We start from the raw sequence: 26,839 nt of genomic DNA on the forward strand, positions 1-26,839 counted from the left end.
TCTATTGGATCCACCATCACAACCTTCGCTGGCAGTGAATTCCATATCTTGACTGCCCTTACTGTAAAGAACCCCTTCCTTTGCTGGTTGTGAAACCTCTCCTCTAACCTTAGGGGGTGACCGTGTGTCCTGTGTATAGTCCTTGGGGTAAAAAGTTCCCATGAAAGTTCTCTGTATTGACCCTTAATGTATTTGTACATAGTAGTCATATCTCCCCTTAGACGCCTCTTTTCTAAAGTAAACATCCTAAACTGGCTAACCTTTCCTCATAACTTAATGACTCCATACCCTTTATCAATTTTGTCGTCCTTCTCTGAACCCTTTCTAGTTCCAAATTATCTTTTTTATAGAGTGGTGCCCAGAACTGTACTGCATATTCAAGATGAGGTCTTACCAACGATTTATACAGTGGCAAAATTACACTGTCTTCCCTTGCATCTATGCCCCTTTTTATGCATGCCAATACTTTGTTTGCCCTTGCAGCTGCTGCTTGACATTGAGCACTATTGCTAAGTCTATTGTCTACAAGCACTCTGTAATTCTTTTCCATTATAGATTCCCCTAAATCAATCCCATCATTTATAGATTGCGTTCTTGTTTTTATCCCCAAATGCGTAACCTTACATTTATCTATGTTAATCCTCATATTCCATTTGGCCGCCCAATCCTCCAGTTTATTTAAGTCCCTCTGTAGAGAAGCTACATCTTGCTCTGATTTTATCACCTTGCAGAATTTAGTGTCATCTGCAAAAATGGAAACTTTGCTCTCTAAACCATCACCAAGGTCATTAATAAATATATTAAACAGGAGTGGCCCCAGCACGGAACCTTAAGGTACTCCACTTAAAATTTTTGACCAATTAGAAAATGTTCCATTTATCATAACTCTCTGTTCCCTATTCTCTAACCAGTTTTCGACCCGAGTACAAATGTTGTTTCCTAGACCCAGTTCCCATATTTTGCAAACTAACCTCTTGTGTGGCACTGTATCAAAGGCCTTTGCAATATCTAAGTAGACCACATCTACAGAGAGAGATCTGTTCTGACAACCAGGAAGGTACAGACACACATTGTACTGACTAATATAAGATAACAAAGCTCTAGTTTCCATGTAATACAGATATATACACGGTTCTTAGTTTTATATTACAGTATAGGAGAAACAAGTTAACATTAACAACACAATGGGCCCAAACCGTGGGTCTGGGACCCTTCTTTCCCATGCCTACTTTACTAGACCCCCACATCACGCCTCCGACGTGACCCATCGCACCCAGTACAGAATGTTCTGCTCCCCATTTCCTCACTTCCTGTTGCCGTCACCTGCGCTGACGTAAACCCCTTGAAATAGAATCAGGAGCAATGTTTTCTGCACAATGTTTACGTTGGAGAATCTGGTGGCTAGTGGGTAAAACTGAGCCTAATCCGATGGCCCATGAGCTCTCTGCGCCCACTCTTGTGCTCATTGTATTAATTGTCTGCCAGCAGCATTATTGGCAGGAAGAGCTCTGTTCCCTGTCCTGCTCTCTGGGTGGAATCTGTTTCTCCCCCACCTCTCCATTGTGTCCCCATCCCCGTGCCTGGGTCCTAGTATTGTGACCACAGTTGTTAGAGGACATCTAAACATTATTGTCAGTTTATAGATGCATATAGAGAGTGTGTTATAGAGTGTTATACAATATCTCTTGTTACACAGAAGTATGTTATGCAAAAATATTCCTGTTTGTTTTTGTGATGTAGAATTTTATTGTAAAACAACCAAATACAAATATTCAGACTTTGAGTATTTCTAGGTCCTTTAAGTTGAGGAGGGATTTGGAAAGTCAAAATAGTACTAAGGAGTTGATACTAACAACTGTAATATTACTAATTGCGATTGTCTGTATTAAACAGGACCGGTATTGATGAAAGCCAACACTACAACCTCCTGCAGCTCTGGGAAGGAAAGCATTTACAACGCAGGACGTTCCCACCGAACGCGGCATCGCTGGAGTAACATCAGCAGCCTGAGCACCGACAGTGGGATCGTTGGTGTCAACGATGAGAGAGAGGAGTGTGAAGGCAGCACGAGACCAACGAAGCCAGGAGAAGTGGAGAGGGTGGATAGCGGCATCGGAGACGCACTTTCCAGGAGGTGGCGAGCAAGAGTAGCTGAAACTACCGCTTCTCTAGAGGCGTGGGAGGCACACCGCCCATGCACAGACTGTGGGGAGGGCAATTCAGCAATGGATGCTGAAAGCCGAGGCAAAAGGAGAGAGACGTTATGCATGAAATGTGTCACTCGTAGGATGGAACGTAAGGAAGCCGTATTGGAATTTGTCAACACGGAATCGAGCTACGGGGAGGATCTGCGGATAATAAAAGAGGAATTCTACCTCCCTATGCAGACGGCAGGGCTGCTGACCAATGAACAGCTAGCCGTTGTGTTCAGCAACATACAGGAACTCATCGATCTCAATGAGAAGTTCCTCGAGGTCCTACAGGATGAAATTGACCAAGCGTTTGACCAGGTATGGACAGAAGATAATACAATTCATGTGGGATTGGATCTCGGGGGAAATTTCCTATCAAATTTATTTTAGTAGCAGAAATTTTGTTTCCAGTGAAAATGGTTCTTTAAAAATATCTTATGAAAGCAAAACTGTATAATGTACTGAAGAAGTAGAATATTGTACACATCACAGATGGGGTTATTCTATGGAAGGGCAGATAGCGGAGGTCCTAATTATAGCGGCAAATTAACTCCATATTCTATGACAAACGTCACCTTATTACCTCTCGGTCAGCACCATATAATGTTGGTTCACTGGAGATAGAAATGTGGCGGAATTTCTGACTATATAAAATTATGTCATCATTTAAAGGACAATTTCTCTCCACTTTCTTCTTACTCTATTTTATAGAATTATATAACCCCCTCCCCCAGTATGAAAACAAAAAATGGGTGTCCTCAAAGTAAGTTATAAAGGTACCCCATCTTCTGGAATATGGGGGTCAGCAGATAAGATATAATGTACCAGAAAGCTGCAGAAAGGAGGAAAACTGGAAAAAGTTACAGTAACAGCGTTTTCCATCGGTGTAAATGATGCATAAAACAGACATGAAAAACTACTAAAAATGTCCATAAGTGACGTTATCTGTGTTCTGTATCCTGCAGGTATTTGTATTACAGCCACGACTGCGCTCCTAACTAGTACAGTTATTATTATTGTGATGATGCCATGTATCAGGATTTAGAAGATGCACTGACCATACGTCCGGTCATCCGACGAGTGTGTTGTTGGGGTGATACTTAGTGTTTACATTGTATCTTATTTTCCTGCCCTCAGGGTGACGACGACCTGATGACAGTCTGCATTGGGGAGATCTTTTTGGAGTTTGTGAACATGTTACCAGAGTTTCAGACCTACTGCCTCCAGCAGCCGACCTCAGTAGGGACACTCAACGCCCTGGAGAAAGAGAAGGAGCTTCTGAGGTGAGACCATGTCTGAAGTGTTTGGTAATTACGGGGACATCGATCCCCCAGGTGCCCACAGCCCAAACATCCTTTTCCTCCTGGGCGAGTCCGTCCATCTATAAGATGCAGACTGAAGATAACAAAATGTACAGACAATAATGAGACAGTGGGACAGGGAGGAAGAGAGAACATGGAAGGAACAGCAAATCTGGTTATTAAGTATTATATTAGCTGCAGAATATATCACTATGTGTCTGACAGAATCGGAGCAGAGTTTAGTAAACTATGAAGAAAAGAAAATACTGATTTTACAACAGAGCAGGTTGGTACATTTAGCCCTTAGTAACACTTTGCAATCTGTGTTTGTCTTGCTCTAAAATAGTTTGGTTCCGTCACCACCTGTTGATAAGAACAGATACTGCAACAGGTGCCTTTTCATCTCCAAGGGATATTCCAGACACGTGTAATACATTGTGTATGTCCCAGACGTTACTGCTTTGTAGATGAATCACTATTGTGGCAGATGATGTCACACGTTTCATTGGGTAACCTTTCACATTGCGGATGTTAAGTACATTGTCTGCTGAGTACAAAACTCTACATGTGTTTCTCCAGGTGATACTTAAGTATTCTTATTTATAATTCCTTTATTTTAGAATTTTCCTGGATGTGTCTCAGAATGACAACACTGCCCTACGACGCATGAACCTCCGATCATTCCTCATGGCTCCTTTACAAAGGGTCACCAAGTACCCGCTCCTGCTGAGCCGGATCCTCAAGAGTACAACGGAGTTTCACCCCGATCACAGCAGTTTGTGGGAAGCCAAAAGCCGTATTGAATCTCACTTAGAGCACATCAACATGAAAACCAAGCAGGAGGGGAACACATGGACGCTGAGGACCTTCCGCAGGGAGAGCAGAAAGAACAGGGAAGTGACCAACATTGAGATGAGAGAGATGGCCATCAAGCAAGTTGGTTGGCCAAGAGAGGAGACGCGCTTTATCAAGGAAGGACCTCTGCAGTTGGCACAGCCTACAGATGGCCAATGGGTCAAGAAAGGTTGTAAGTCTCTTAAGTTCCAGAACGTGCATGCCCTACTGATGGTGAACGTGAAGAAGACTTCTGACGGTGGTCTGGAAGCTAGTTCTTCTGCCAAAACAGCTAAAGATGCTGTTTTGGTGCTGATCAAAGACAAAAGCAACGGAAAGTTTGTGATGCTCAGGGACCCCCTGAGACTTGCCCACTGCGTGGTGTCCACCGACCCGGACTGTGAAGATACCTTTGAACTCTTGGAGATCAGGAGAGAAGGGTTTGTGTTCCGAGACAGTGACAGCTCCCGAACTCAGCACTGGTTCCAACAGATTAAAAATTACTCCAGCCATCTTGGAACCTGGAGGAAACGTCGCAATGCTCTCCCAAACATAATGATAAGCACAGTGCAAACAAGGTCATGAAGGTGTCACATATTAGGGGTTGAATCACCCCAAACATCTGCACAAATGTAGACCGAATACTGTACCAAGTTTATCTTCGCAAAACCAAGACTATCGGAATATTACCATAGTTTGAACATTTTAGCACAAGTTCTTGATTCAATTTAGAGTAATGTTTCCCATCCCTCTCTTCAACTGTCCCGATAGGACAATCTTCAAAACATGTCCTGAGAACCAGGGAATTAATATCTCGCTGAGGGAATGAGAGGAGAGGAAAGAGAAACGGAGCTGCTGTACGCACGCTCCTGGGTGTAAATGGTTCTGCAGCTGGGTTTCGTGATGCAGAACCAAAACTTAAACCCACACGGTTCAGTGAAAAGGTTTACTCATGTTTTGAGTAATTCTGGTGTAGTTCTCATGAACTATGCAATATTTATTGTCAATCAGGAGATTTTAAAAAACGGCCCCTTTGTGGTTGAGTTCATGTTGGGCGTCTTTCACGTGACTTTAAACCTATGGCATTATCACTGCTAAGCTACGGTCCCAGCAACCCTTACAAGTCAGAGCTCAGCTCGTTGGGACTTGGAGTTCAACAACTGGAGTGCCATAGGTTGCCTAGCGCACCATGCCACAGCCAATAAGTGGCTGCAGTAAAGTCGCCCATCTGAAATCAGCTGAATTGTAAGATTTATAAACAGGTTTTTTTTTTTTTATTGAACAAAATTTTTAGTACATTTCAGTAATTTTTGGTTTGTGGGAATAGCTGCAGTTTTCGGTCACTTCAGACATTCCTCACTGGGAGATCACCAGACTAATGTGATACCAGATTTCAAACTGATATTTTGTGTTGGTAATTAATACGACTATAAAATGCAAAACAAACGGCATCAGAAGTTCACTTAATAAAAACACAGCAGCTGCAGCTCTGCACAATAATCTTTATTTGTCGTGGTTCATATTATAAGACTGATGTTAGTACACGGATCTTCGGGCAACATGACATTAAGACAAGGCGATGCTCACAGGTAATAATGTAACAGACAGGTCATCTTAATGAGAGAGCATTAAAGCAGAGCTATAGAGCCGCTTACTGACGTCATCTTCCTACAAAGACCGAGATGAACATTTCCAGGCTTTAACTTGAATCTGCAGTGTTTTCCTGACATTTTTTAAAATTAACAGTATGTATAGAGTTTGGGAATGAAAACAAAAGATAACTTACCTCTTCCTTAGGTAGTGTAATTTACAAATGCTGGTTCATTACCTGAAGTTGTGGGCAGTCTTCTCTTCCACAACACTGGTCAGATATCCTCCCTGCACAATCACATAACGTAGGATGTGTTGTACATGAAAAAACAGTCAGTATTTAACTTGTGTGCAAAACAGAAAACTAGTTTGCACCCCTTGTATTGTAACATGGTTTTGTCCAGGAGACTGAAATAAGATACCTCTTCATTTAAGATCCTTAATGAATCAGGCCCTGTGACCCAGTAACACAGAGTTAGATCATGTGCATACAGACAGAAGCATCTTTAGTTTTTATAACCTAATAAGCTGCAGAATACGTCAGTATGTATCTGTCAGGGGGAAGCTGGAACAGAGTAACGTTCAAACCTTCAGGTGTTCTCTTAAAACTCACTTCTACAGGCAACTTATGAAATTCCTCAACCACCCTCTTAATGCCCAGGAGATTCAAACCTATCACTCCTCTATACAGTTCACACCAGACACACGTCTCTTTATACTTAACCAACCGTCTGATCCCCAGACCAATGCTGCTGTGTGACTGGATCATACAGCCCACTAAGCACTTTATCCCATTACTCTCTGGCTGGACCAATATATAGCACTTACCCTTGTGTATCACACTCCTCTTGTACTATAGATTGTAAGCTTGCGGGAAGCGCCCTCTTACTGCTTCCTCTGTCTATTACACAGTCTCATTTTATTACTGTATGTTCCCAATTGCTACAGAATATGCTGGCGCTGCATAGATAAAGGTTAAAAAAATAATATTCTCAGCTTATTGAGCTCGCTAGTGATCTGCAGAACATTGCTCAACTCCTCTGATGGATACATACTGATATATTCTGCAGAGTGTCTGAACCCAAACTACTGAATGGCACAAACTGCAAGAATATGTGGTTTGTCCTCTGTGTGTGTGTGTAATATATATATATATATATATATACATATACACACACACACACACACACATTTATATATATATTATAATAGAATATATTACTCATCTCTTTACTGCAGCATGTAAAGGAAACCTTCAGGAAAGAACAAGACTAAATTGCTAGATATTTGGGAAAAAGAACCCTTGATGCAGCCAATCAGATTGTTAGCTCTTGTAACATAATAATCTACAATACAGTTGGATTGTTTGTTATGGAATATTTACAAAACCCTTCTTGTGATCTGGCAATACTAAAATTGTGTAACTACACTGGATATTGGGGGTAAAGGAGAAACAGTATTAACACAAGTTGCAGCCGTGTAATTAATGCTTCATTAATGCTCAGTCGATAACATTTTAGATTTAATTTTGCCCCTATGGGGTAGTCGGATGATCTCAGACATTCATCAGATAAATCTCTGTTATTGTCATCACTTGATCCAAGAATCCCTTTCTAACCAGAATAGATCTAATGATCACCCTCAATCGTTATTCATTAACTATCTGTATACATCCTGCAGAGCCAGTGGGGTATACAGGGACATTCTGTGTAGTTGGCGCTGTGACGGGTTTTACAGAACACTGCACCAATCACCAAATTCTTATTTTTCAGCTTTTATATATAGAAGAGGGGCTTCTGAGCCAGTCCCGGGACCACAGGCTGCTGTCACACTAATAATTAGCAGAAGTTGTTGCAAATCAGAAGCTAAAGCATCATATTCCAACCGATTGTCCACCTTTAGATTATTGTGTTGTACACCACTCCCTCATGAGAGTTTTCCTAAATGAACAATTTTTTTTTGCTTCTCTACTTTCCAGCCATGTATATATATCATCTGTTGGTCGGTAGATAAGAACCATTTGAGCCATCTAGTCTGATGGTAACCTCAACCCTTAAATCCTTAGTTCTTTGCAAGAATATAAATTAAAAGGAGACTGATTGTCCTGGGAAAGAACAGCTCAGCATTGGGCATAAAAATATTCAGCGAGAAACATGGGGAAAATTTTGCCAGATGATATAAATACGATGGTAGAAGCTGTAGATAGAAGCTGGAGAGATAAAGTATTGTATTGGGTAAAAGTATCAGGAACAAAACAATAGGCTTCTGGCGGTGGAAAACTCTCAGAACGGCGGGGCTGACCAGGGAACATTTGAAGACTATCAATATAAACACAAATGTCCAGTTCTTGCTGGTCAACGACCATTATGAATAATATTATCTGGCTTCACGTTACCATCAGTTTTCACCTTTGTAAGAACAGGCAGACGGGGTCCTAGGACGGACAGGTAAACCCTCTCATTTTCCAGTTTCACACTTTGCCGCCCTACACAAGTTCACTGGCAGGAGAAGAGCAGACAGTGAACCTGAAATCACTATCTTGGACCCATCTCACATTGTAATCAAGCTGGGTCATGTCTTAGTAAATGTACCACCATTTCCATCAGCGAATTTCAAGGACTGACGGAGAGTGTGAAATAAAACTATCTGCGTGCCACGGCATACACAATGACATTTATAACATATGTAATAGTTCTGCAGCGCTAAGGCTCCCGGCTGTGTGTCAGATACCTGCATCTTGTATACAAATGTCTTTTTACTTGAAAGTATTACATTACTCCTATGAAGACTGCGCGACAGCTGAGCACATGGGAGTACAGCGCCCCCTAGTGTCACTCACAAACACCCTCCGCAGCACCGTTTGATGTGTATTGATATTAAAACATTTTATAATCCCTGGCTCTGAACTCAGCACTATTTTTTTCACATTTTGATACTGTTATAGTGATGTTTATCTTCCAGCCACTGTATGGAATAGTTTATACTAGAGATGGATCAGGATTGTGCCTAAATGGACAAACTCCTTTAACGGACCCAAGGATTATTAAGGGTTTTTCTTTATTATCAAACAAAGGTTTAAGTGTACAAACGAGAATAATAACAACAGACCCTCCGAGTACAGGTGAAAATGATACGTCGGTAATTGCTTTGGGGCTGACGCAGAGCCAGTACTACGTCAGTGTGCGTCATGTATCTCGTGTGACATCACTCTGCGTATACAGAAAGTGAGCACATGTAGACGGGGGCGATCTAATGTAGGAATAGTACAGTAAGTGTATGTAATATACTTACTGTATACTGCAAGTCATACTTAATACACAAAAACAATAATACAGCAAGGGTATGTCAGTGCAATTGGAAATGGATGCAGATCAGGAAAAAAACGCATATATAGCCTGCCCAAGCAATATTATTTCGGGTATAAATTAAGTATAATGATGACTGTCTCCGATCCCTACAAACCACTGTTTGCCATCACATCGCCGACGCTCATTGGTGCTTTTTCCGTGGCTCAGGTATATATTATGCTTTTGTGTTGATGTTTAAGCAAAACTTTTTTGTTTTGTTGTGTACACAAGACGGGGGGTTGTTCCTATTGTATTATAGGTTTTAGAGTTTTATCGATGCCCAATAGAAAATGCATTTGTTGCATATAATACAAGTCCTGAGCGCAAGTGGAACCTAAGAGTCCGTGAGAGACGTATACTACAGATGCCAACCTGACGGACCTCGCGTACCGCTATAAATACGCCATAATCACGTCTGTCTTTTCCAGGCCAATTCTGCATCACATCCATTATGTACAAATGAGAATTTATTTTATTTGAAGAGTAGTTGTGCTCTAGATTATAACAGAACACTCAGTAAACTAACCAAGAAAGACTGGACACCTAAACATAGTAATACACAGCGGAGATCAGGCTTGTTACATAAATACAATATTTAAATGATATTTCCACCTTGAGGGTGACACAATGACGAGGATGTGGTTCTGTATAAAGAGAGATACAAACAATCTGACAAAATGTCATGAAAACCCCCATCAAATCCATCTGACACTACTCAAAACACAGGGCCCCTCGTGTGATATCACCGGTGAAGGGTCATACAGAACGGCCATTATAAGGCAACACGAGATATTATGGTCACCATACAGCCGGTAATCTGACGTATTGTCTTTATTTACAGTAAATGGTTATTGCTGTGGGGGGGGGGAAAGAGTCAGATGAATTGTGTTCTGCAACGAAGCACAAGCGGTACGAACGTTTGCTTTATGTTCATCGCAGAAGACTCTTCCATTTAACGGATGATGGATTCACCATTAATGTTCTGTAGTTGGACCCCCCCCCCCCTCTACCCTACAATCTGACCCCCTTTACCCTGTGAAACGTTTGCCAGACAACACAAAGATCAGGAGCAGAAGAGTGATGCGTTTTGTTTTTTTAAACACTTTCCGCAAAGCAAAAACGTCCGATATAAACACAGACGTGAGCTGCAGAAATTAAATCATCGTTGGTTCAACCAGAATGAACAGAACCAATTTTAATCTGGACTCGGAGCACCCAGCAAATAAACAAAAATGTTTTGGCTCTTGTCTGCAAAACCAGAGTAGACCAGAAAACCTCCCTCTCGACCCCCTGGGGGTACATAGCTATCAGAGTTCTCACGCCATCTCCGACTTCTCTGCTGCAGGGGTCACCTGGTCTTTGTTGAGCCCCCGGATGGACAAATCATACACCACCTCCTCGATCTTCTTAACGTCGTACTTCAAGCCGTCGTAGCGCTTCCTCAAAGAGTCGTTTTTCAGGTTGAGCAGCCGGAAGCCGAAATCCAGCTGGTTGATGAAGGAGGCGATCCTCAGGGGCCTGGAGTAATCCCCGGCCGTGACGCTGTTCACCGCAAGCCTGGACTGGGGGAGAAGATGGAGAACGTCCCATCACCTCCAGTTCATATAAACTAGACAGTAACCTCTCACTAACTGCTACATATCTAATAACGGGAAACAACAAACTAATGAAATAAAAGTATTAATGGCGGTGTGAGGAGTCCAGTGTTAGCCAGCCCTTGTCATCAGCCCAATTAATGTTCTCAGCACCAATAGCATCAAGCTGGAAGTAGAAACATCATCAGCCTGAACTGGCGCAAGGACGAGAACAGGAGGAGGAGCCCTATGCTCAGACGTGGCCTATTTGCATATCAGACCTCCAATAGAAACATGGACCCCAAACAGCACAGAGACGGGGTCCCCCATAATACAGTTTGGGAGGAACAAGGGCGCTGTTAGTCATTCTGAAGAGTTACCTACTATAATAAAAGTACCTTTATCATATTTGTATTTACCGCCTATCACAATATACTTACACTCCCCAATTTGGTCCAATGATTAGAAAACACAATTTCCCCACTTCAGAGTAAAATTTCCCCTATTCCTGATGTATCATGGAGGGAGACATCTATATCCGATATGTTCCACACATTTAATTTTCTAACAATCTGATTAAACATGAACAGATCTTAAGATAGTAGTGTAAGGTGTATGGATGATGTGACTTATTTACTGCCCTACGAGGGTGCTTCTTGTATAGAAATCATAGAATAATACACTATTCCCATCCGTCACTTTCCCTCCTCGCAGGAACCTCTGCACACATCACTCTGTCTATATTACACAACAGGGGAGACGTACCAGCTCACTGGCCAGATTCAGCACCCCAGACAGATAGTCCTCAATGTCCAGGTGAAATCCCTTCTCTCGCTCGCATTCAACTGCAACAAAGACACACAGGGGAATTCTCAGTAACTTAAACATGCACAAATAGTATTAGCAAATTAAATGAAGGTTGTGTAGATTCTGTACCTGAAGTAAATCACATAATTTAAAATAAAAATAGAAACAAACATGGCTAAGGGAGTGAATTATATGGCCTTACTTTTCATCGCCAGAACAGCTCAGGTTATATAGGAAAAGAGAATCATTTGGAAGTTGCACATTGGATACTGCCATAATTCTGTTACAGGCATACCCACATCATGAGTCACCGACTTACACTGGGGCGAATCACAAAATTGTTGCATCTACAATTCCTGTGGGAGCAGCACAGTGAGTGCAAGTATGGGAGGGAGCTTAAGAGATAGAAATGTTTTTTCTCTGTTGGCATATAAAGCATGTATAGCTTTATATTGTTAACATTTGCTTTACATTGTTTAGTATTGCTTTATATTAGTTTACATTTACTATTACTTTATATAGTTTACTTTATATTACTTTATATTACTTGCCATCTTGGTTCGGCAGAAGCCATTAAATCTAGAAATGACAGATCAAAAAATCCTGAAAGGCTTCATTTCTAAGGCCGCCATCTGCTAGGACGGGTCCCTACGTCTAATCCCTCCGGCGGTGGCGGCTGCTGCGGAGGATGCGGCAGGATGAAATTTTCCCTTAAAATAATTCCAGATATTAAGCGATGACGATCGAGCTCACAGGAGGTGATTTACACCTAGATTGTTATCAGCGCACATCAAGGAGAACATTATGCAAAACCATAATCTGCACATGAAAATCCAACTGCTCAACCATTTATTATAATGAAAAACTCCTAAAACACGGCTCTGTTCAGCACCATTTATGGCTTAAACTATACTACTACTCTGTAATTCATGTGTAACTTCTGTGCACATAGAACTGTGCTTCAATCTGTATTCAAATATACTGGACAATGGGAGAGGAGTAAACCACATCTGAATGTATAGAAAGCTTTCACGTTTCATTGTACCACCGGGACACCTGTATAAACCAGTTTCTCGGGGGGTCACTGTCGTACGTCTGTCTCTGGAGACTCAGCTATCCCGGCTGCTGGACGGCTCCCTGTCTGTACTCTGTTCTAGCGCCGTCTAACTGTTCTCCCGATGTTCACACTTCACCCTCTGACTCCCTATATACATTGCGCCTGTTCCTGTCCCATCCGTTTGTCCCCCAACCTGTGCTCCTTCAAACGGGCACTCAAAACTCATCTCTTCCGCATAGCCTACCAGCTTTCCACCTAACCCTCTCTCCATGGTCTCTCTCCTCTCTTCGCTCCTCCTCAGTAGAGGGGAGCGCTTTCTCCCCTCCTCCGACACCCTCTGTGCCGGTCGTCTGTCTCCCCTCCCCTTAGAATGTAAGCTCGTATGAGCAGGGCCCTTCTCCCTCCTGTCTCTCTACCTTCTCTTCTGCTCCAACCTCCATATATTTGCCTTGCCTGGAGCCTCTGAAGTCTTGGTGCTACTCGTTTATTGTTTTGTACTGTTATTCCCTGTACTGTCCATTGTTTGTATTGTGTAAGGCGCTGCGGAAACCTTGTGGCGCCTTATAAATAAATAATAATAAAATAATAATAATTGCCAGAGTATTGTGCTCCTGCCAGTAATATAGTTCTGCCCCTGTTGCCTCTAATTATCCACTATTCATGTATTGATCTCGGATTGTCCTCCACTGCGCCACTTCTTGAACCCTTTGCCTTATTGTTTCTCTGTGTACTGAGGCTTAGCTGCCTTTCACCAATCTTATATTAACGGACCTTTAGTGGCCGGCTCTCCTTACTCTCCAGGCTGTTACACAACTTTCTAATGGAAGAAAACTACTAAGAATCTCTCCAAACCATCCGCCTGTAGGTCGCAGACAGCCAGTCACACTGAACACGTACTTCCGAAAAGCTCGGTGACGGCCTCCCGGGTTACCAGCTCCTCTTTCTCCAGGTAGATGAGGAACGCAGCCAGGAAGACCAAACGCTGCAGCACAAACCTCCACTGATCGTGAAACCTGCGTGGAAACAGCACTGTTACACCAAGGAAATCCAGAGACTGCAAGGTGACAGACACACCGGACAGTGCGGGCGTACGATGACAGAACGCCGGACAGTGCGGGCGTACGATGACAGAGCGCCGGACAGTGCGGGCGTACGATGACAGAGCGCCGGACAGTGCGGGCGTACGATGACAGAGCGCCGGACAGTGCGGGCGTACGATGACAGAGCGCCGGACAGTGCGGGCGTACGATGACAGAACGCCGGACAGTGCGGGCGTACGATGACAGAACGCCGGACAGTGCGGGCGTACGATGACAGAACGCCGGACAGTGCGGGCGTACGATGACAGAACGCCGGACAGTGCGGGCGTACGATGACAGAACACCGGACAGTGCGGGCGTACGATGACAGAACGCCGGACAGTGCGGGCGTATGATGACAGAACGCCGGACAGTGCGGGCGTACGATGACAGAACGCCGGACAGTGCGGGCGTACGATGACAGAACACCGGACAGTGCGGGCGTACGATGACAGAACGCCGGACAGTGCGGGCGTACGATGACAGAACACCGGAAACACACAACATGAAATAGCAGCAGATAACATTATTAACACGTAACAATGGTAAAACTTCAGATTCAATGTTGTCCTAAACACACAAAAACATTTACTTCTCAGCTTACAAGCTTCTCATGTTGTAACGGACATAGGTTTAGGGAGTCCGATCTAACTTCCACCAACATCTGAGGAGCCATCAGCACAAGTTTTAAGTGAACCCAGAGCGTCCCATCTGTGCCCCCTTTACACGCCGAGTCATTTTCACACTCTTATAACCCAAACGCCATCTCTAACTATACCAGACTCGACCCTTTGCATAGATCGTACCCACAAATTATTCTGCTGTGGTCACTAATGATTAAGCCGACAGCTGAGCTTTAGGAGGTCAGAAGAGGAGAGAATTAGATCACGGGACAAAGATTAAAACAGCATCTGTAGGGCACAGTGAGTAACACATTTATAGCAGATTAATAAAGCCCTGGAACTGGATTATTAATTATATATATATATATATATATATATCTCTATCATGAGATATTTCTATTGTACATATACAAAGGAAAAGGAGTTCAGTGCCCATAATAGGCTACAAAATACACAGTAAAAGGTTTCCAAATGTTTTACTTGGCTGCACATTCAACACAGTTCTGTGATTTCCCATCACAGAATCTAGAATAAGAATAACTTCTACGTCCCACCTGTAGTATTGATCAGTAGGAAATTTTGTCACCAACGTGGAGAGCTGGGTTTTGACCGTGCTGAAGTGTTCCCGAGCTTTCAAACACTTTGCAGGTACTGAGAAAGTAAATTGAAAGAACAAGTCAGTCACATTTGTATATAGGAAACACAGATACCAGACCTCTTTCCCAATGTACTCGGGAGCCCAAGGACCACTGACACCTCCAATGGAGCTAGCAGCAGAGGGCTTACTGGCTCGTACTACATCCAATCCCATATTAGCTGGAACGGGGACATCGTTTTGTGCATGAGTGCCAAGAATTAGAATCAAATTTATATAAAAAGGAAACAAAAGTACACACACATATATATATATATATATATATATATATATATATATATATATATATATATATATATATATAGTAAACTGTGTGGATAACATTACATACAGTGTCCCAACACCTGCCAATCAATGCCAACCATTTAGCAAGACAATACCCACTGCTGATGGCACAAAGACGTATACAGAGAAATAGGAGGATTAAACTGCCTGGAAGCCATTGCAATGGGGTTACCTCCTAAATCAGCCCATTAGAGACAGGAAAAGAAACACCTATATAGGGCATATAAGGTGGTATCTCCAGGAAGCAATGTCTGCCTGACATTCATCATCATCATTTATATAGCGCCAGCAAATTCCATAGCGCTTTACAATTGGGAACATTCACCAAATATGAACTTTTGGATCTCCTGCGATCCTGCACTTATATTTGAAATTGATCCAGTGTAAGCAACCGCCAATCTGTTTCAATTGTGAAAATCCCCCCAGACCCAATATTGCAGTCCTATTTTTACCCTATATCCACTACTAACCTTCATTTTAATTAACGGTTGTATCATTGGATACTCTTTTTCGCAAATAAATTGCCTAAGCCTTTCTTAAACACATCTATTGAATCTGCCATCACAACCTTCCCTGGCAGTGAATTCCATATCTTGACTGCCCTTACTGTAAAGAACCCCTTCCTTTGCTGGTTGTGAAGCTTCCTCTCCTCTAACCTTAGGGGGTGACCATGTGTATAGTCCTTGGGGTAAAAAGTTCCCATGAAAATTCTCTGTAAAACTATAACCGCTAAATTTTTTTATTTTTAAATCTTTTTTAGGGCAATGGGGAAAACCCCTGGGAACACATACCCTAGATGTAAGTTCCATGGCTCAGACATTGCGTCTATTCCTACTGCTCAGACGTCCCTGTGACGGGAGTAATCTGGAATAATTTGGTGTTCTGGGTCGTTGCCACCAGATCCGTGTGAGGCAGATCAAAATTATCTGGATCAATAATTGAGCGACTTCCCTGTGCAGAGACCGTTCTCCCAGATGAATTTGACATCTGCCGGGATAATCTGCTATAGTATAGTTCTTCCATGCTACACGAAGCGAGATAAGGACTTTAAAGTCTTCTCTGCCTATGACACGATCATTGTCACTTCTAACATCACTGCGTGGCTTCTCCTTATCAATTTATAAAGGCCTCTACTGCCAGTTGTTGGAAAACACTTTGAGATGTCTGTGTCGCAGGAAAGAGAGTTGAACGGCTTTCTAGACTGCTCTTATTTCTGGAATGTTTGCGTGTAGATCTGTCCCGCGCTGCAGCCATCTGTCTTGTACTAACTCTGGGAGGTGAGACCCCTAACCTGTAGTGCTGGAGTCAATGAGAACAATCCGTTTTGGTTTGGAAAGACATGCATTAATCTTTGAACTTCGAATTCTGCCACCAAGTTAGTGTCCCTGGTGACCTTTGTAAGTCGGACTCCGAATTGCGTTTCCATTAGGCCAGATCTAGTTGAAGATTCTGCGTAGGTTACCTTGACCGGGGAAGGATGCCAGTGGCTGCCAAGAACATGCTCAGGAGACAGAGACAAGTCTTTATTGAAGTTACTGTTTAGACTGAAGCCATCATGCCAAGAGATGATCCAGCTTTGCTGAAGGAATAAGATTACCTATGTGGTCATATTCTCTGCAATGTGTTCTGACTTTCCTATGACTGCAATGTCGTCCAGATATGGCCAAAGAGCTGCTCCCTGTTTTCTAAGGTCGGCCATAAGGACGACTAAAACCTTGGTGATGGTTCTTGGAGATGTAGAGAGGACGAATGGAAGACAAGTGAACTGGAAGTGACTACTTTGTACAAATAACCTGATAAACTGATGATGGTGCGCTGCAATAGGGAGGTGAACAGAGCGTCCGGTAAATCTACTAACGTAAGAAAGTCTCCTTTCTCTAAACGATTGAGTCTTCATAAATAGAGAGTAGTTCTGAAACCGCCTGATTACTTCTTCACTAGGAAAAGCTTTGAACAGAGGCAGGTGCCTCTCTGGGTTATAGGAGCAGGAGAGATGGGTTGGGTACAGTATCCCGGTGCTTGGGATACCGACTTTCCATACAAAAAAAATCCAAACAGTGAAATCACGACATAATCATATTATATACTTCCCGTAACACCAACAGAGGACATTAACGAACTAAGTGCTATGTGACTGCTACACAATCTGAAGATGCCGGCGGTTTATTTTGACGTCACCGACGTTTGAGGCAGCCTAACCCTAACATACCTCTTTAAATATACATGTCGCCGTCTTCGGTGACATCACAATGAAGCGACGGCATCCAGCATCTTCGGATTTTCCAGCAGTCACATAGTAGTTCTTTCGGTTACGTCCTCCGTCGGTGTTAAAGTAAGTGTAGATTTTAATTATGTCATGATTTGACTGTTCGGGTTTTTTTTTTTTTGTAGGTATAGTCGGTGTCAGTATCCCAAGCCTCGGGATACCGATTACCACCGGGAGAGATGGCTTTTGCTTCCAAAAATTTTGAATGTGGTCTTGCAAGGCCTGCAGCTACACTGTGGAGGATATAGAAAGGGACCAAATTGTTTCTTCTGGGTTCCCTGGGAAAAGTCAAAGTCATAAGCCTTCCTGAGAGTATTTACGATCCTGAGTTGTAAGCATTCAGATCTCCGCAATGTTTGCAATCCTGACCACTACCCCCTCAACAAAAAGAGGCTATCGGGTAAATTTAGCAAGCTGAAAAAGTGGAGATGTTGCCTGTAGCAACCAATCAGATTCTAGTTATCATTTATAAAGTGACAGCTAGAATCCGATTGGTTGCTACCGGCAACATATACACTTTTTCAAACCCGCAGCTTGATAAATTTACCCCCAAGTCTGGAAATAGTCACAGATATTTGCTGGCCTGGTCTACCTCGTTCAGGCTGAAAGAGCTGCTTGGAAGACAGGTTATCAGATTGTCCAATAGATCGTTTCCCAGGCCTATAACTACATGCTGCCTTGTATTGTTGTCTAAAAGATGGATGAATTCAATCTTCGTGTTCTCCTGTCACGTGGCAATTGACTGGACCTACCCCCTGTGATCATCTGAATCATAGTAAAGCTTTTTACTGAAAAGAAAAAAACCTTCAAAAAGGAGCATGGCTAGGCATTTATCGTATATCTGCTGCCCTCACACGCAAAAGAAAAAATAAAAAAAAAAAAAACTTCTAGAACTGAAAAAAATAAAAAAAAAAAGCATCTAAAGACGCTCCACAAAAGAATTAAATTCCTTTTTGCATAAGTTCAACACACTGAAGCAGATACTAATATTCTCCTCTATGTCCGCATACAGGGTACTGGCCCATAATCTGAGTGCTCTTGAAGCTGAAGCCATCTCCACAACGGATTTAAGTATAATCCTGGAGGAAACATGCAATTTCTTGAACAGCTTTATATCAATGGGATCTTTAAATGGACCTCCATCCTGTAATGGTAAATTGGTTCTGGTTCAAAGGCTGGCTGTAGCTGGATCTATTTTAGGTACTGACCTCCAGTTTGTAGCGTCTTCATTGTGCAAAAACACACACATAGTCCAGTCTCTTCATATTAGGTTTGCCTTTATCCAACAGTTACCACTCTTTATTAACTTTAGATCTTAGATCTTTAAGAATATTGTGTATAAGTAAAACATTGTTTTTTGTTTTTTTTTATGGATGATCCAGAATAAACATTCTGAGGGGAAACATCAATTCCCATAGGCTCAGTAATATGCCTCAACATTATATTCCCAATATAAAGGTTAAGCAAACTGGGACCCTCTTTAATCTCCTTGGACTGCTCACCAGCTAACCTAAACCATATATTCAATAATATGTGACCTCTATCTTGTTGTCCCTGGTTTATTCTCTTCTTTAGTGACTAAAGTATTTTCCATTCACCCAGTTAATAATGTCCTTAATATGTTCAGAGGGTTGAGTATTGTCAGTATTACATGCTGTACAGAAGACTCCAACATAACCATCAGGTAAAGGACTATCACATGCTCCACTGATTAGATTGTGAGACTTGTACAGGTACCAGAAGGGTATTGGGGAAAGAGAAAAGAGCAACTATCTCCGGTTCCAATGCTGCAGGGTTTCGTGCTTCTAGTAGCAGCTTCCACAGAATAAACAGCGAAGACCCGGATGCCTGCACGGAGCCACCAGTAATGGATGGGGTGTGCTTTAAGACCAGGATAACAGAGAAAGGCCGTCACATTCGTGTGCAGGCACAAATTGCTTCCCCAGGAACAAGGAAGAACAGAAAACAGTTCCTTCCAAGCTAGTGTCCTGTTAGAACAGTGTTTCTCAACTCCAGTCCTCAGGACCCCCTAGCAGTACATGATTTACATATCTCCTTGCTGGAGCAAAGGTGTATTCATTACTGACTGACACAGTGTTGCAGGTGGTATAATTATTTCACTGGTCACCTGGCAATCCTGCACTGTCAGTGGGTCCTGAGGACTGGAGTTGAGAAACACTGTTAGAAGAACACGTGTGCAAGGCTGCATTGAAGGATAATGTGTGCAGCACACAGGAGATCTGGTCTTCCAGGATAAATACCCCACGTCCCAGGGAAACTTAACCCTTGTCCCTGCTTTCAATAATCCAGTGCACTACTGGTAGTCCAGGACTAGGAAGGTCCACAACAGAAAACAAAGCGCTATCTATACTAAAATCCTCTTGAAAGACATGAGCAAGACACCAGGAGGAAGGAGAAGCCGCCAATTATACCCTCCAGGGGTAATTGATTTTCCTGTCTCTACTCAGCTGAGTGAGGAGTTTAACCCAATGTAAGGGCTGCCAGGGAGCACGAAAAGGAAACAGGGTTTACTGAATATTGAAACAAGAACCTACCTATAGGTAATGTATATGTGGCCTTTACTACTCCTTATAACCAAATGCTAAAGTCTGCATCCTGCAAATGAAAAAAAAAAGTGTTTGTAGAAAGCGCTCACTGTTATTGAAGCCGGCTTCTTGGTGGACTCCTTGCAGGAGGATAAGGATTTCTCGAGCCGTTTGCTCCAAGGCCTGAACCACTTTCCTGATTTCCTAAAAACAAACAAAGGAGCATTTAACAAGTTGTGTATGTTACTACTTTACATTGTGCTCTTATATGACCTGAGTGACATGAAACACAGAGACAAGGTAATGGGAACTGGATAAAGAGCATATTGTCTGGGAACCGGCACCTTTCACTACATTTCCCAAGAGACACCTCACCTCTCAGGTATCCCAGTGTACCACCCCATTCTTCCTGGTGTCCACTCTGTCTGATGTACCAGTGCCTCCCTCCATCTCCTTTAAGGTGCCCTGGGTCCGTCCCTCACCTCTCTGATACCCTCAGAATCCCCACCCTCCACACCTCTGATACCCCCAGAGTCCCCCCCTCACACCTCTCTGATACCCCCAGAGTCCCCCCCCCCCTCACACACCTCTGATACCCCCAGAGTCCCCCCCCCTCACACACCTCTGATACCCCCAGAGTCCCCCCCCCCCTCACACACCTCTGATACCCCCAGAGTCCCCCCCCCCCTCACACACCTCTGATACCCCCAGAGTCCCCCCCCCTCACACACCTCTGATACCCCCAGAGTCCCCCCCCCCCCTCACACACCTCTGATACCCCCAGAGTCCCCCCCCCCTCACACACCTCTGATACCCCCAGAGTCCCCCCCCCTCACACACCTCTGATACCCCCAGAGTCCCCCCCCCTCACACACCTCTGATACCCCCAGAGTCCCCCCCCCCTCACACACCTCTGATACCCCCAGAGTCCCCCCCCCCTCACACACCTCTGATACCCCCAGAGTCCCCCCCCCTCACACACCTCTGATACCCCCAGAGTCCCCCCCCCTCACACACCTCTGATACCCCCAGAGTCCCCCCCCCCCTCACACACCTCTGATACCCCCAGAGTCCCCCCCCCCCTCACACACCTCTGATACCCCCAGAGTCCCCCCCCACACACCTCTGATACCCCCAGAGTCCCCCCCCCCACACACCTCTGATACCCCCAGAGTCCCCCCCCCACACACCTCTGATACCCCCAGAGTCCCCCCCCCCACACACCTCTGATACCCCCAGAGTCCCCCCCCCCACACACCTCTGATACCCCCAGAGTCCCCCCCCCACACACCTCTGATACCCCCAGAGTCCCCCCCCCCACACACCTCTGATACCCCCAGAGTCCCCCCCCCTCACACACCTCTGATACCCCCAGAGTCCCCCCCCCCCTCACACACCTCTGATACCCCCAGAGTCCCCCCCCCTCACACACCTCTGATACCCCCAGAGTCCCCCCCCCCCTCACACACCTCTGATACCCCCAGAGCCCCCCCCCTCACACACCTCTGATACCCCCAGAGTCCCCCCCCTCACACACCTCTGATACCCCCAGAGTCCCCCCCTCACACACCTCTGATACCCCCAGAGTCCCCCCCCCTCACACACCTCTGATACCCCCAGAGTCCCCCCCCTCACCTCTCTGATACCGCCAGAGTCCCCCCCCTCACACACCTCTGATACCCCCAGAGTCCCCCCCCTCACACACCTCTGATACCCCCAGAGTCCCCCCCCTCACCTCTCTGATACCCCCGGAATCTCCCCCTCACACACCTCTGATACCCACAGAGTCTCCCCCTCACCTCTCTGACTTCCTGGTCAGCGCTCAGTCCTCCCTGCAGCTCCACGAACATCTCTATCACGGACATATTGCGGCTTCTTCACTACAATGACGTCACACGCGGGGCGGGATCAGTGTGTCCGAGCGATGTGATTGGTGGAACGTTTCTGTCTGTCAGTGACGTCACTTCCGGCGCCGGGAAAACGATTTCTCGTCATTATAAAAAAAATGTGTTATTAGGGGGTCAGTATTATGGGGTGTTGGTGTTATTAGGGGGTCAGTATTATGGGGTGTTGGTGTTATTAGGGGGTCAGTATTATGAGGTGTTGGTGTTATTAGGGGGTCAGTATTATGAGGTGTCGGTGTTATTAGGGGGTCAGTATTATGGGGTGTTGGTGTTATTAGGGGGTCAGTATTATGGGGTGTTGGTGTTATTAGGGGGTCAGTATTATGAGGTGTTGGTGTTATTAGGGGGTCAGTATTATGGGGTGTTGGTGTTATTAGGGGGTCAGTATTATGGGGTGTTGGTGTTATTAGGGGGTCAGTATTATGAGGGTGTTGGTGTTATTAGGGGGTCAGTATTATGGGGTGTTGGTGTTATTAGGGGGTCAGTATTATGAGGGTGTTGGTGTTATTAGGGGGTCAGTATTATGAGGTGTTGGTGTTATTAGGGGGTCAGTATTATGAGGTGTTGGTGTTATTAGGGGGTCAGTATTATGGGGTGTTGGTGTTATTAGGGGGTCAGTATTATGGGGTGTTGGTGTTATTAGGGGGTCAGTATTATGGGGTGTCGGTGTTATTAGGGGGTCAGTATTATGAGGTGTCGGTGTTATTAGGGGGTCAGTATTATGGGGTGTCGGTGTTATTAGGGGGTCAGTATTATGAGGTGTTGGTGTTATTAGGGGGTCAGTATTATGGGGTGTTGGTGTTATTAGGGGGTCAGTATTATGGGGTGTTGGTGTAATTATGGGGTCAGTATTATGAGGTGTTGGTGTTATTAGTGGGTCAGTATTATGAGGTGTTGGTGTTATTAGGGGGTCAGTATTATGAGGTGTCGGTGTTATTAGGGGGTCAGTATTATGGGGTGTCGGTGTTATTAGGGGGTCAGTATTATGGGGTGTTGGTGTTATTAGGGGGTCAGTATTATGGGGTGTTGGTGTTATTAGGGGGTCAGTATTATGGGGTGTTGGTGTAATTATGGGGTCAGTATTATGAGGTGTTGGTGTTATTAGTGGGTCAGTATTATGAGGTGTTGGTGTTATTAGGGGGTCAGTATTATGAGGTGTTGGTGTTATTAGGGGGTCAGTATTATGAGGTGTTGGTGTTATTAGGGGGTCAGTATTATGAGGTGTTGGTGTTATTAGGGGGTCAGTATTATGAGGTGTTGGTGTTATTAGGGGGTCAGTATTATGGGGTGTTGGTGTTATTAGGGGGTCAGTATTATGAGGTGTTGGTGTTATTAGTGGGTTAGTATTATGAGGTGTTGGTGTTATTAGTGGGTTAGTATTATGAGGTGTTGGTGTTATTAGGGGGTCAGTATTATGAGGGTGTTGGTGTTATTAGGGGGTCAGTATTATGAGGTGTTGGTGTTATTAGGGGGTCAGTATTATGGGGTGTTGGTGTTATTAGGGGAGTCAGTATTATGGGGTTTTGGTGTTATTAGGGGGTCAGTATTATGGGGTGTTGGTGTTATTAGGGGAGTCAGTATTATGGGGTTTTGGTGTTATTAGGGGAGTCAGTATTATGGGGTGTCGGTGTTATTAGGGGGTCAGTATTATGGGGTGTCGGTGTTATTAGGGGGTCAGTATTATGAGGTGTTGGTGTTATTAGGGGGTCAGTATTATGGGGTGTTGGTGTAATTATGGGGTCAGTATTATGAGGTGTTGGTGTTATTAGTGGGTCAGTATTATGAGGTGTTGGTGTTATTAGGGGGTCAGTATTATGAGGTGTTGGTGTTATTAGGGGGTCAGTATTATGGGGTGTTGGTGTTATTAGGGGGTCAGTATTATGAGGTGTTGGTGTTATTAGGGGATCAGTATTATGGGGGTGTTGGTGTTATTAGGGGGAATTAGTATTATGGGGGTGTTGGGTTCGGAGCCCTCCTTCTCACAGAGAAGCCTTTGAATTTTTTACCTAGTGTAAAGCTGGGTACACACTACACGGTTTTCGTCCAATAATCGGCTCAAACAGCCGACATACGACCGCCGTTCAAAAGTCGGGTCAGTGTGTGCAGTGACACGATGGTGGAAAGTCTGCCCAAATGGACGATTGTCGCCTCATTTGGTTGGTCGTACCGTTTAATATTTTCGTTCCAATCTCGTTTCCGTTGTGTAGTGTGTATAAACTTCCGACCGATCCACAACAGTGAGTACGAAATTACAGTCATTGCTCACGACAACATGGCTGTAAAAAGTCGCTAAAGGGACGTCCGCTCTTCCCTTTATCGTCCTAAACAAGGCTAGTGTGTATGCAGTCCATGGACCGAGCGATCGGAACATCGATCGCATGTAAAATCGCTCGGCATAAAAAGTTGGTCGAAATTTCTGGAGTGTGTACCCAGCTTAAGGGTTTTTAATTGGCATTTTGAAATAATCAATGTTTAAGATTTTACACATGAGTCTGTGTTTGCAGCCTGTGTTTATCTATTCACAGTGCAAGGACACTGTCTTCTGACTACATTGGATTTCATTGAGATAGATGAGCTTGAAAAAGTCATTGACAGATAAGCATAATTATATATATATATATATTATAAAATGTATGCTGCTTTTTTTCTGATCATGATCAATGGTATTTGAAAATGTTACACTATGAGCGAACTTTACCTTCACTGTATTTGCTTTAAGATAACTATATGGGCATTCAGGTGGGGGTCCTGGAAAATAAATTGTCTCTCTTTGCAGACAACATATTTCTCTTCATCTTAAATCAATCCCAGCAATTTTGGATATTAAAATCATTTTTGTTTCTTTTGCTGGATATAAGTAAATCTCAGCAAATCGGAGCTGATGCCTGTCAGGTTTAGAATGACCTCAAGACCAGTTTTTCCTAAATTAGCCTACCCAATACAATTGCTTCCGATCCACGTCTCCAGAGCTGATCCCATGCATGTACTAAATTATTCATCTGCATTTTGTAGCCAAATTAAAAACCCAGAATAGTTGGAAGTACCGTATTTGCCGGTGTATAAGACGACCTCCAACATTTCCACTCAAAATATAGAGTTTGATATATACTCGCCGTATAAGACTACCCCCTGGAACAGACCAGGGGGAACAGATAAAAAATTAAAATATAGAATTGCACTGAAGGATATACATGTAATCCTGACATATATATGTTAGTGTGGGTAGTACTCTGATTGATCTTAATTGTTGGAAAGATCTGGCTCAACAACCGCTGATGGACCAGATGGTGACAAGGTGTTCTAAAATATCACAGTAAATGCATAAATAAACTGCCATAGATGATCATAGATAAAATATTCGTATATGGAACAGTCCCAATGTTGTAAACTGTAGAACGTTCTTGCAGTTATAAAGCTGAGGAAAATAACAGTACATATGTCCGACTAATTCCACATGGAGATGATATCGATACTTGCGTTTGCGGAGCAGTAATCTGTTAGTTGTCCGGTCCCAAGTGTCTTGCTGTGTAATTCCAAGGGGCTGGTAATGTTCAGATGTTCAGATATTAGACAATAGCGGGTGATCAGTCCCGCTATTGATAGGAGATAGTTTGCAGATCACAAGCGTGCGGCACGCTTCTGGTTCTAGCTTCCGGGTGTGATGTCACATCCGGAAGATTCTATTGGCCAATGGATTAGTGTAAGGGGCACCCGGCGTATAAGACGACCCCCCAACTAGGAGGCATGTTTTTTAGGGCAAAAAAGTTGTCTTCTATGCCGGCAAATACGGTAAATTACACTTTAGTAAGAGGCAGGTAGGAATAAGCGTCCTCGTTGTTTTAGCATTTGCACACAGTCATGTTATATACATAAGAGATAGATTACTGGGCCAAGATCTTGTCACTATTTGGATGAACACAAGTTCTTCTCTCCCTTCTCTGTGGCGGCTCAGCAACAACTTCCAAAGAATCTTATCCCAAAATAGGTGGTATTAAATATTTTATTTAAAGATATTTACACTGCTGTAAAATATAAATATGTGATACCTAATAGATAATGTAATATGTATTTAGTGACTTGTAAGTATATGTCACGTGCTTCATGGTGACACCTCGGACGAGTTAGATAATTTGCTACATTTTCGGAGAAACTGCAAGTATAGGATTAGAAAGCGTTATAGACACCTTAAAACAGGTTTGCGGAAAACGTGTGAAGTGTGGCATAGAAACATTGTCAATCTACAGGGCCCAGATAGGCTACTTATACAATGGTCATTATACTGCCTGTCAAATAGACTTGTGTGATATATAAGTCATTAGTTGTATTAGTATTAGCGGTGGTTGCTGCTGGTCTGCGCTGAACACATTTCTCTTCTGCATGAATTATAACCTTGGACATTGCCAGCCAGTAAATAATCCACATGCTCTATGGCAGCTGCGATGGTCTCTCTACCCTCTGCACTATTCCTGATTTGTATTTGCCAGTTGCTGAGTATGGCGCAGGCTATTGTAAAATACAGTTTAATTCTTGGCGGGTGGGAATTGTGCAAATAAATTCTAATGCACCCCCATGTGTTCCCTCCCTCCTCCCTCTCATTTGCTGCCCTTGTCTCAGCTCTACCTCTGTTTCACACTTGCTAACCCAGTCCATTCGTCTCTCCTGCCCCTTCCCATCTCTCCAAATTTGTACAGTGCTGGCACAGCCTTGGCGTTTATCATGCTTTCGGTCCTAGTCAGACCTCTGTTTTACTTTGTGCCAGCAGTAGGCACACCAGCCCTG

The 26,839-nt window shown here is 43.8% G+C and overlaps 2 protein-coding genes across 4 annotated transcripts in view; one reads left to right on the forward strand and one right to left on the reverse strand.

Annotated features, from left to right (window-relative positions):
• LOC142098374 (uncharacterized) overlaps nt 1–5,813 on the forward strand; it is a 50,364-nt gene extending 44,551 nt beyond the window's left edge. For all 3 annotated transcript variants that reach the window (XM_075181177.1, XM_075181178.1, XM_075181176.1), the window contains 3 exons: nt 1,894–2,510; nt 3,330–3,475; nt 4,114–5,813. In XM_075181177.1, coding sequence (XP_075037278.1) covers nt 1,894–2,510; nt 3,330–3,475; nt 4,114–4,912 — 1,562 coding nt within the window. In that variant the 3' untranslated portion in view covers nt 4,913–5,813. The remainder of the gene's footprint in view (nt 1–1,893; nt 2,511–3,329; nt 3,476–4,113) is intronic.
• Nucleotides 5,814–9,713: 3,900 nt separating this feature from the next.
• On the reverse strand, nt 9,714–22,070 carry TSN (translin). The gene is made up of 6 exons (XM_075181179.1): nt 21,956–22,070; nt 20,267–20,360; nt 14,959–15,055; nt 13,600–13,715; nt 11,604–11,683; nt 9,714–10,826 (listed from the first exon to the last, which is right to left on the reverse strand). The coding sequence occupies exons 1-6, from the start codon at nt 22,019–22,021 to the stop codon at nt 10,581–10,583; spliced, it is 699 nt and encodes a 232-aa protein (XP_075037280.1). The 5' UTR covers nt 22,022–22,070; the 3' UTR covers nt 9,714–10,580.
• Between the last annotated feature and the right edge of the window lie 4,769 nt (nt 22,071–26,839).

The sequence above is a fragment of the Mixophyes fleayi genome, chromosome 7 (assembly GCF_038048845.1).
Source record: "Mixophyes fleayi isolate aMixFle1 chromosome 7, aMixFle1.hap1, whole genome shotgun sequence".
NCBI lineage: Eukaryota > Metazoa > Chordata > Amphibia > Anura > Limnodynastidae > Mixophyes > Mixophyes fleayi.

Bases quoted from the DNA above. Each gene is read 5' to 3' on its own strand.
- TSN (XM_075181179.1), bottom strand. From the start codon at position 22,021: ATGTCCGTGATAGAGATGTTCGTGGAGCTGCAGGGAGGACTGAGCGCT. The intron at 13,716-14,958 runs GTGGGACGTAGA...GTTTCCACGCAG, and splicing joins CCTACTGATCAATACTACAG to GTTTCACGATCAGTGGAGGT. The intron at 10,827-11,603 runs GTACGTCTCCCC...CTTCTCCCCCAG, and splicing joins TGAATCTGGCCAGTGAGCTG to TCCAGGCTTGCGGTGAACAG.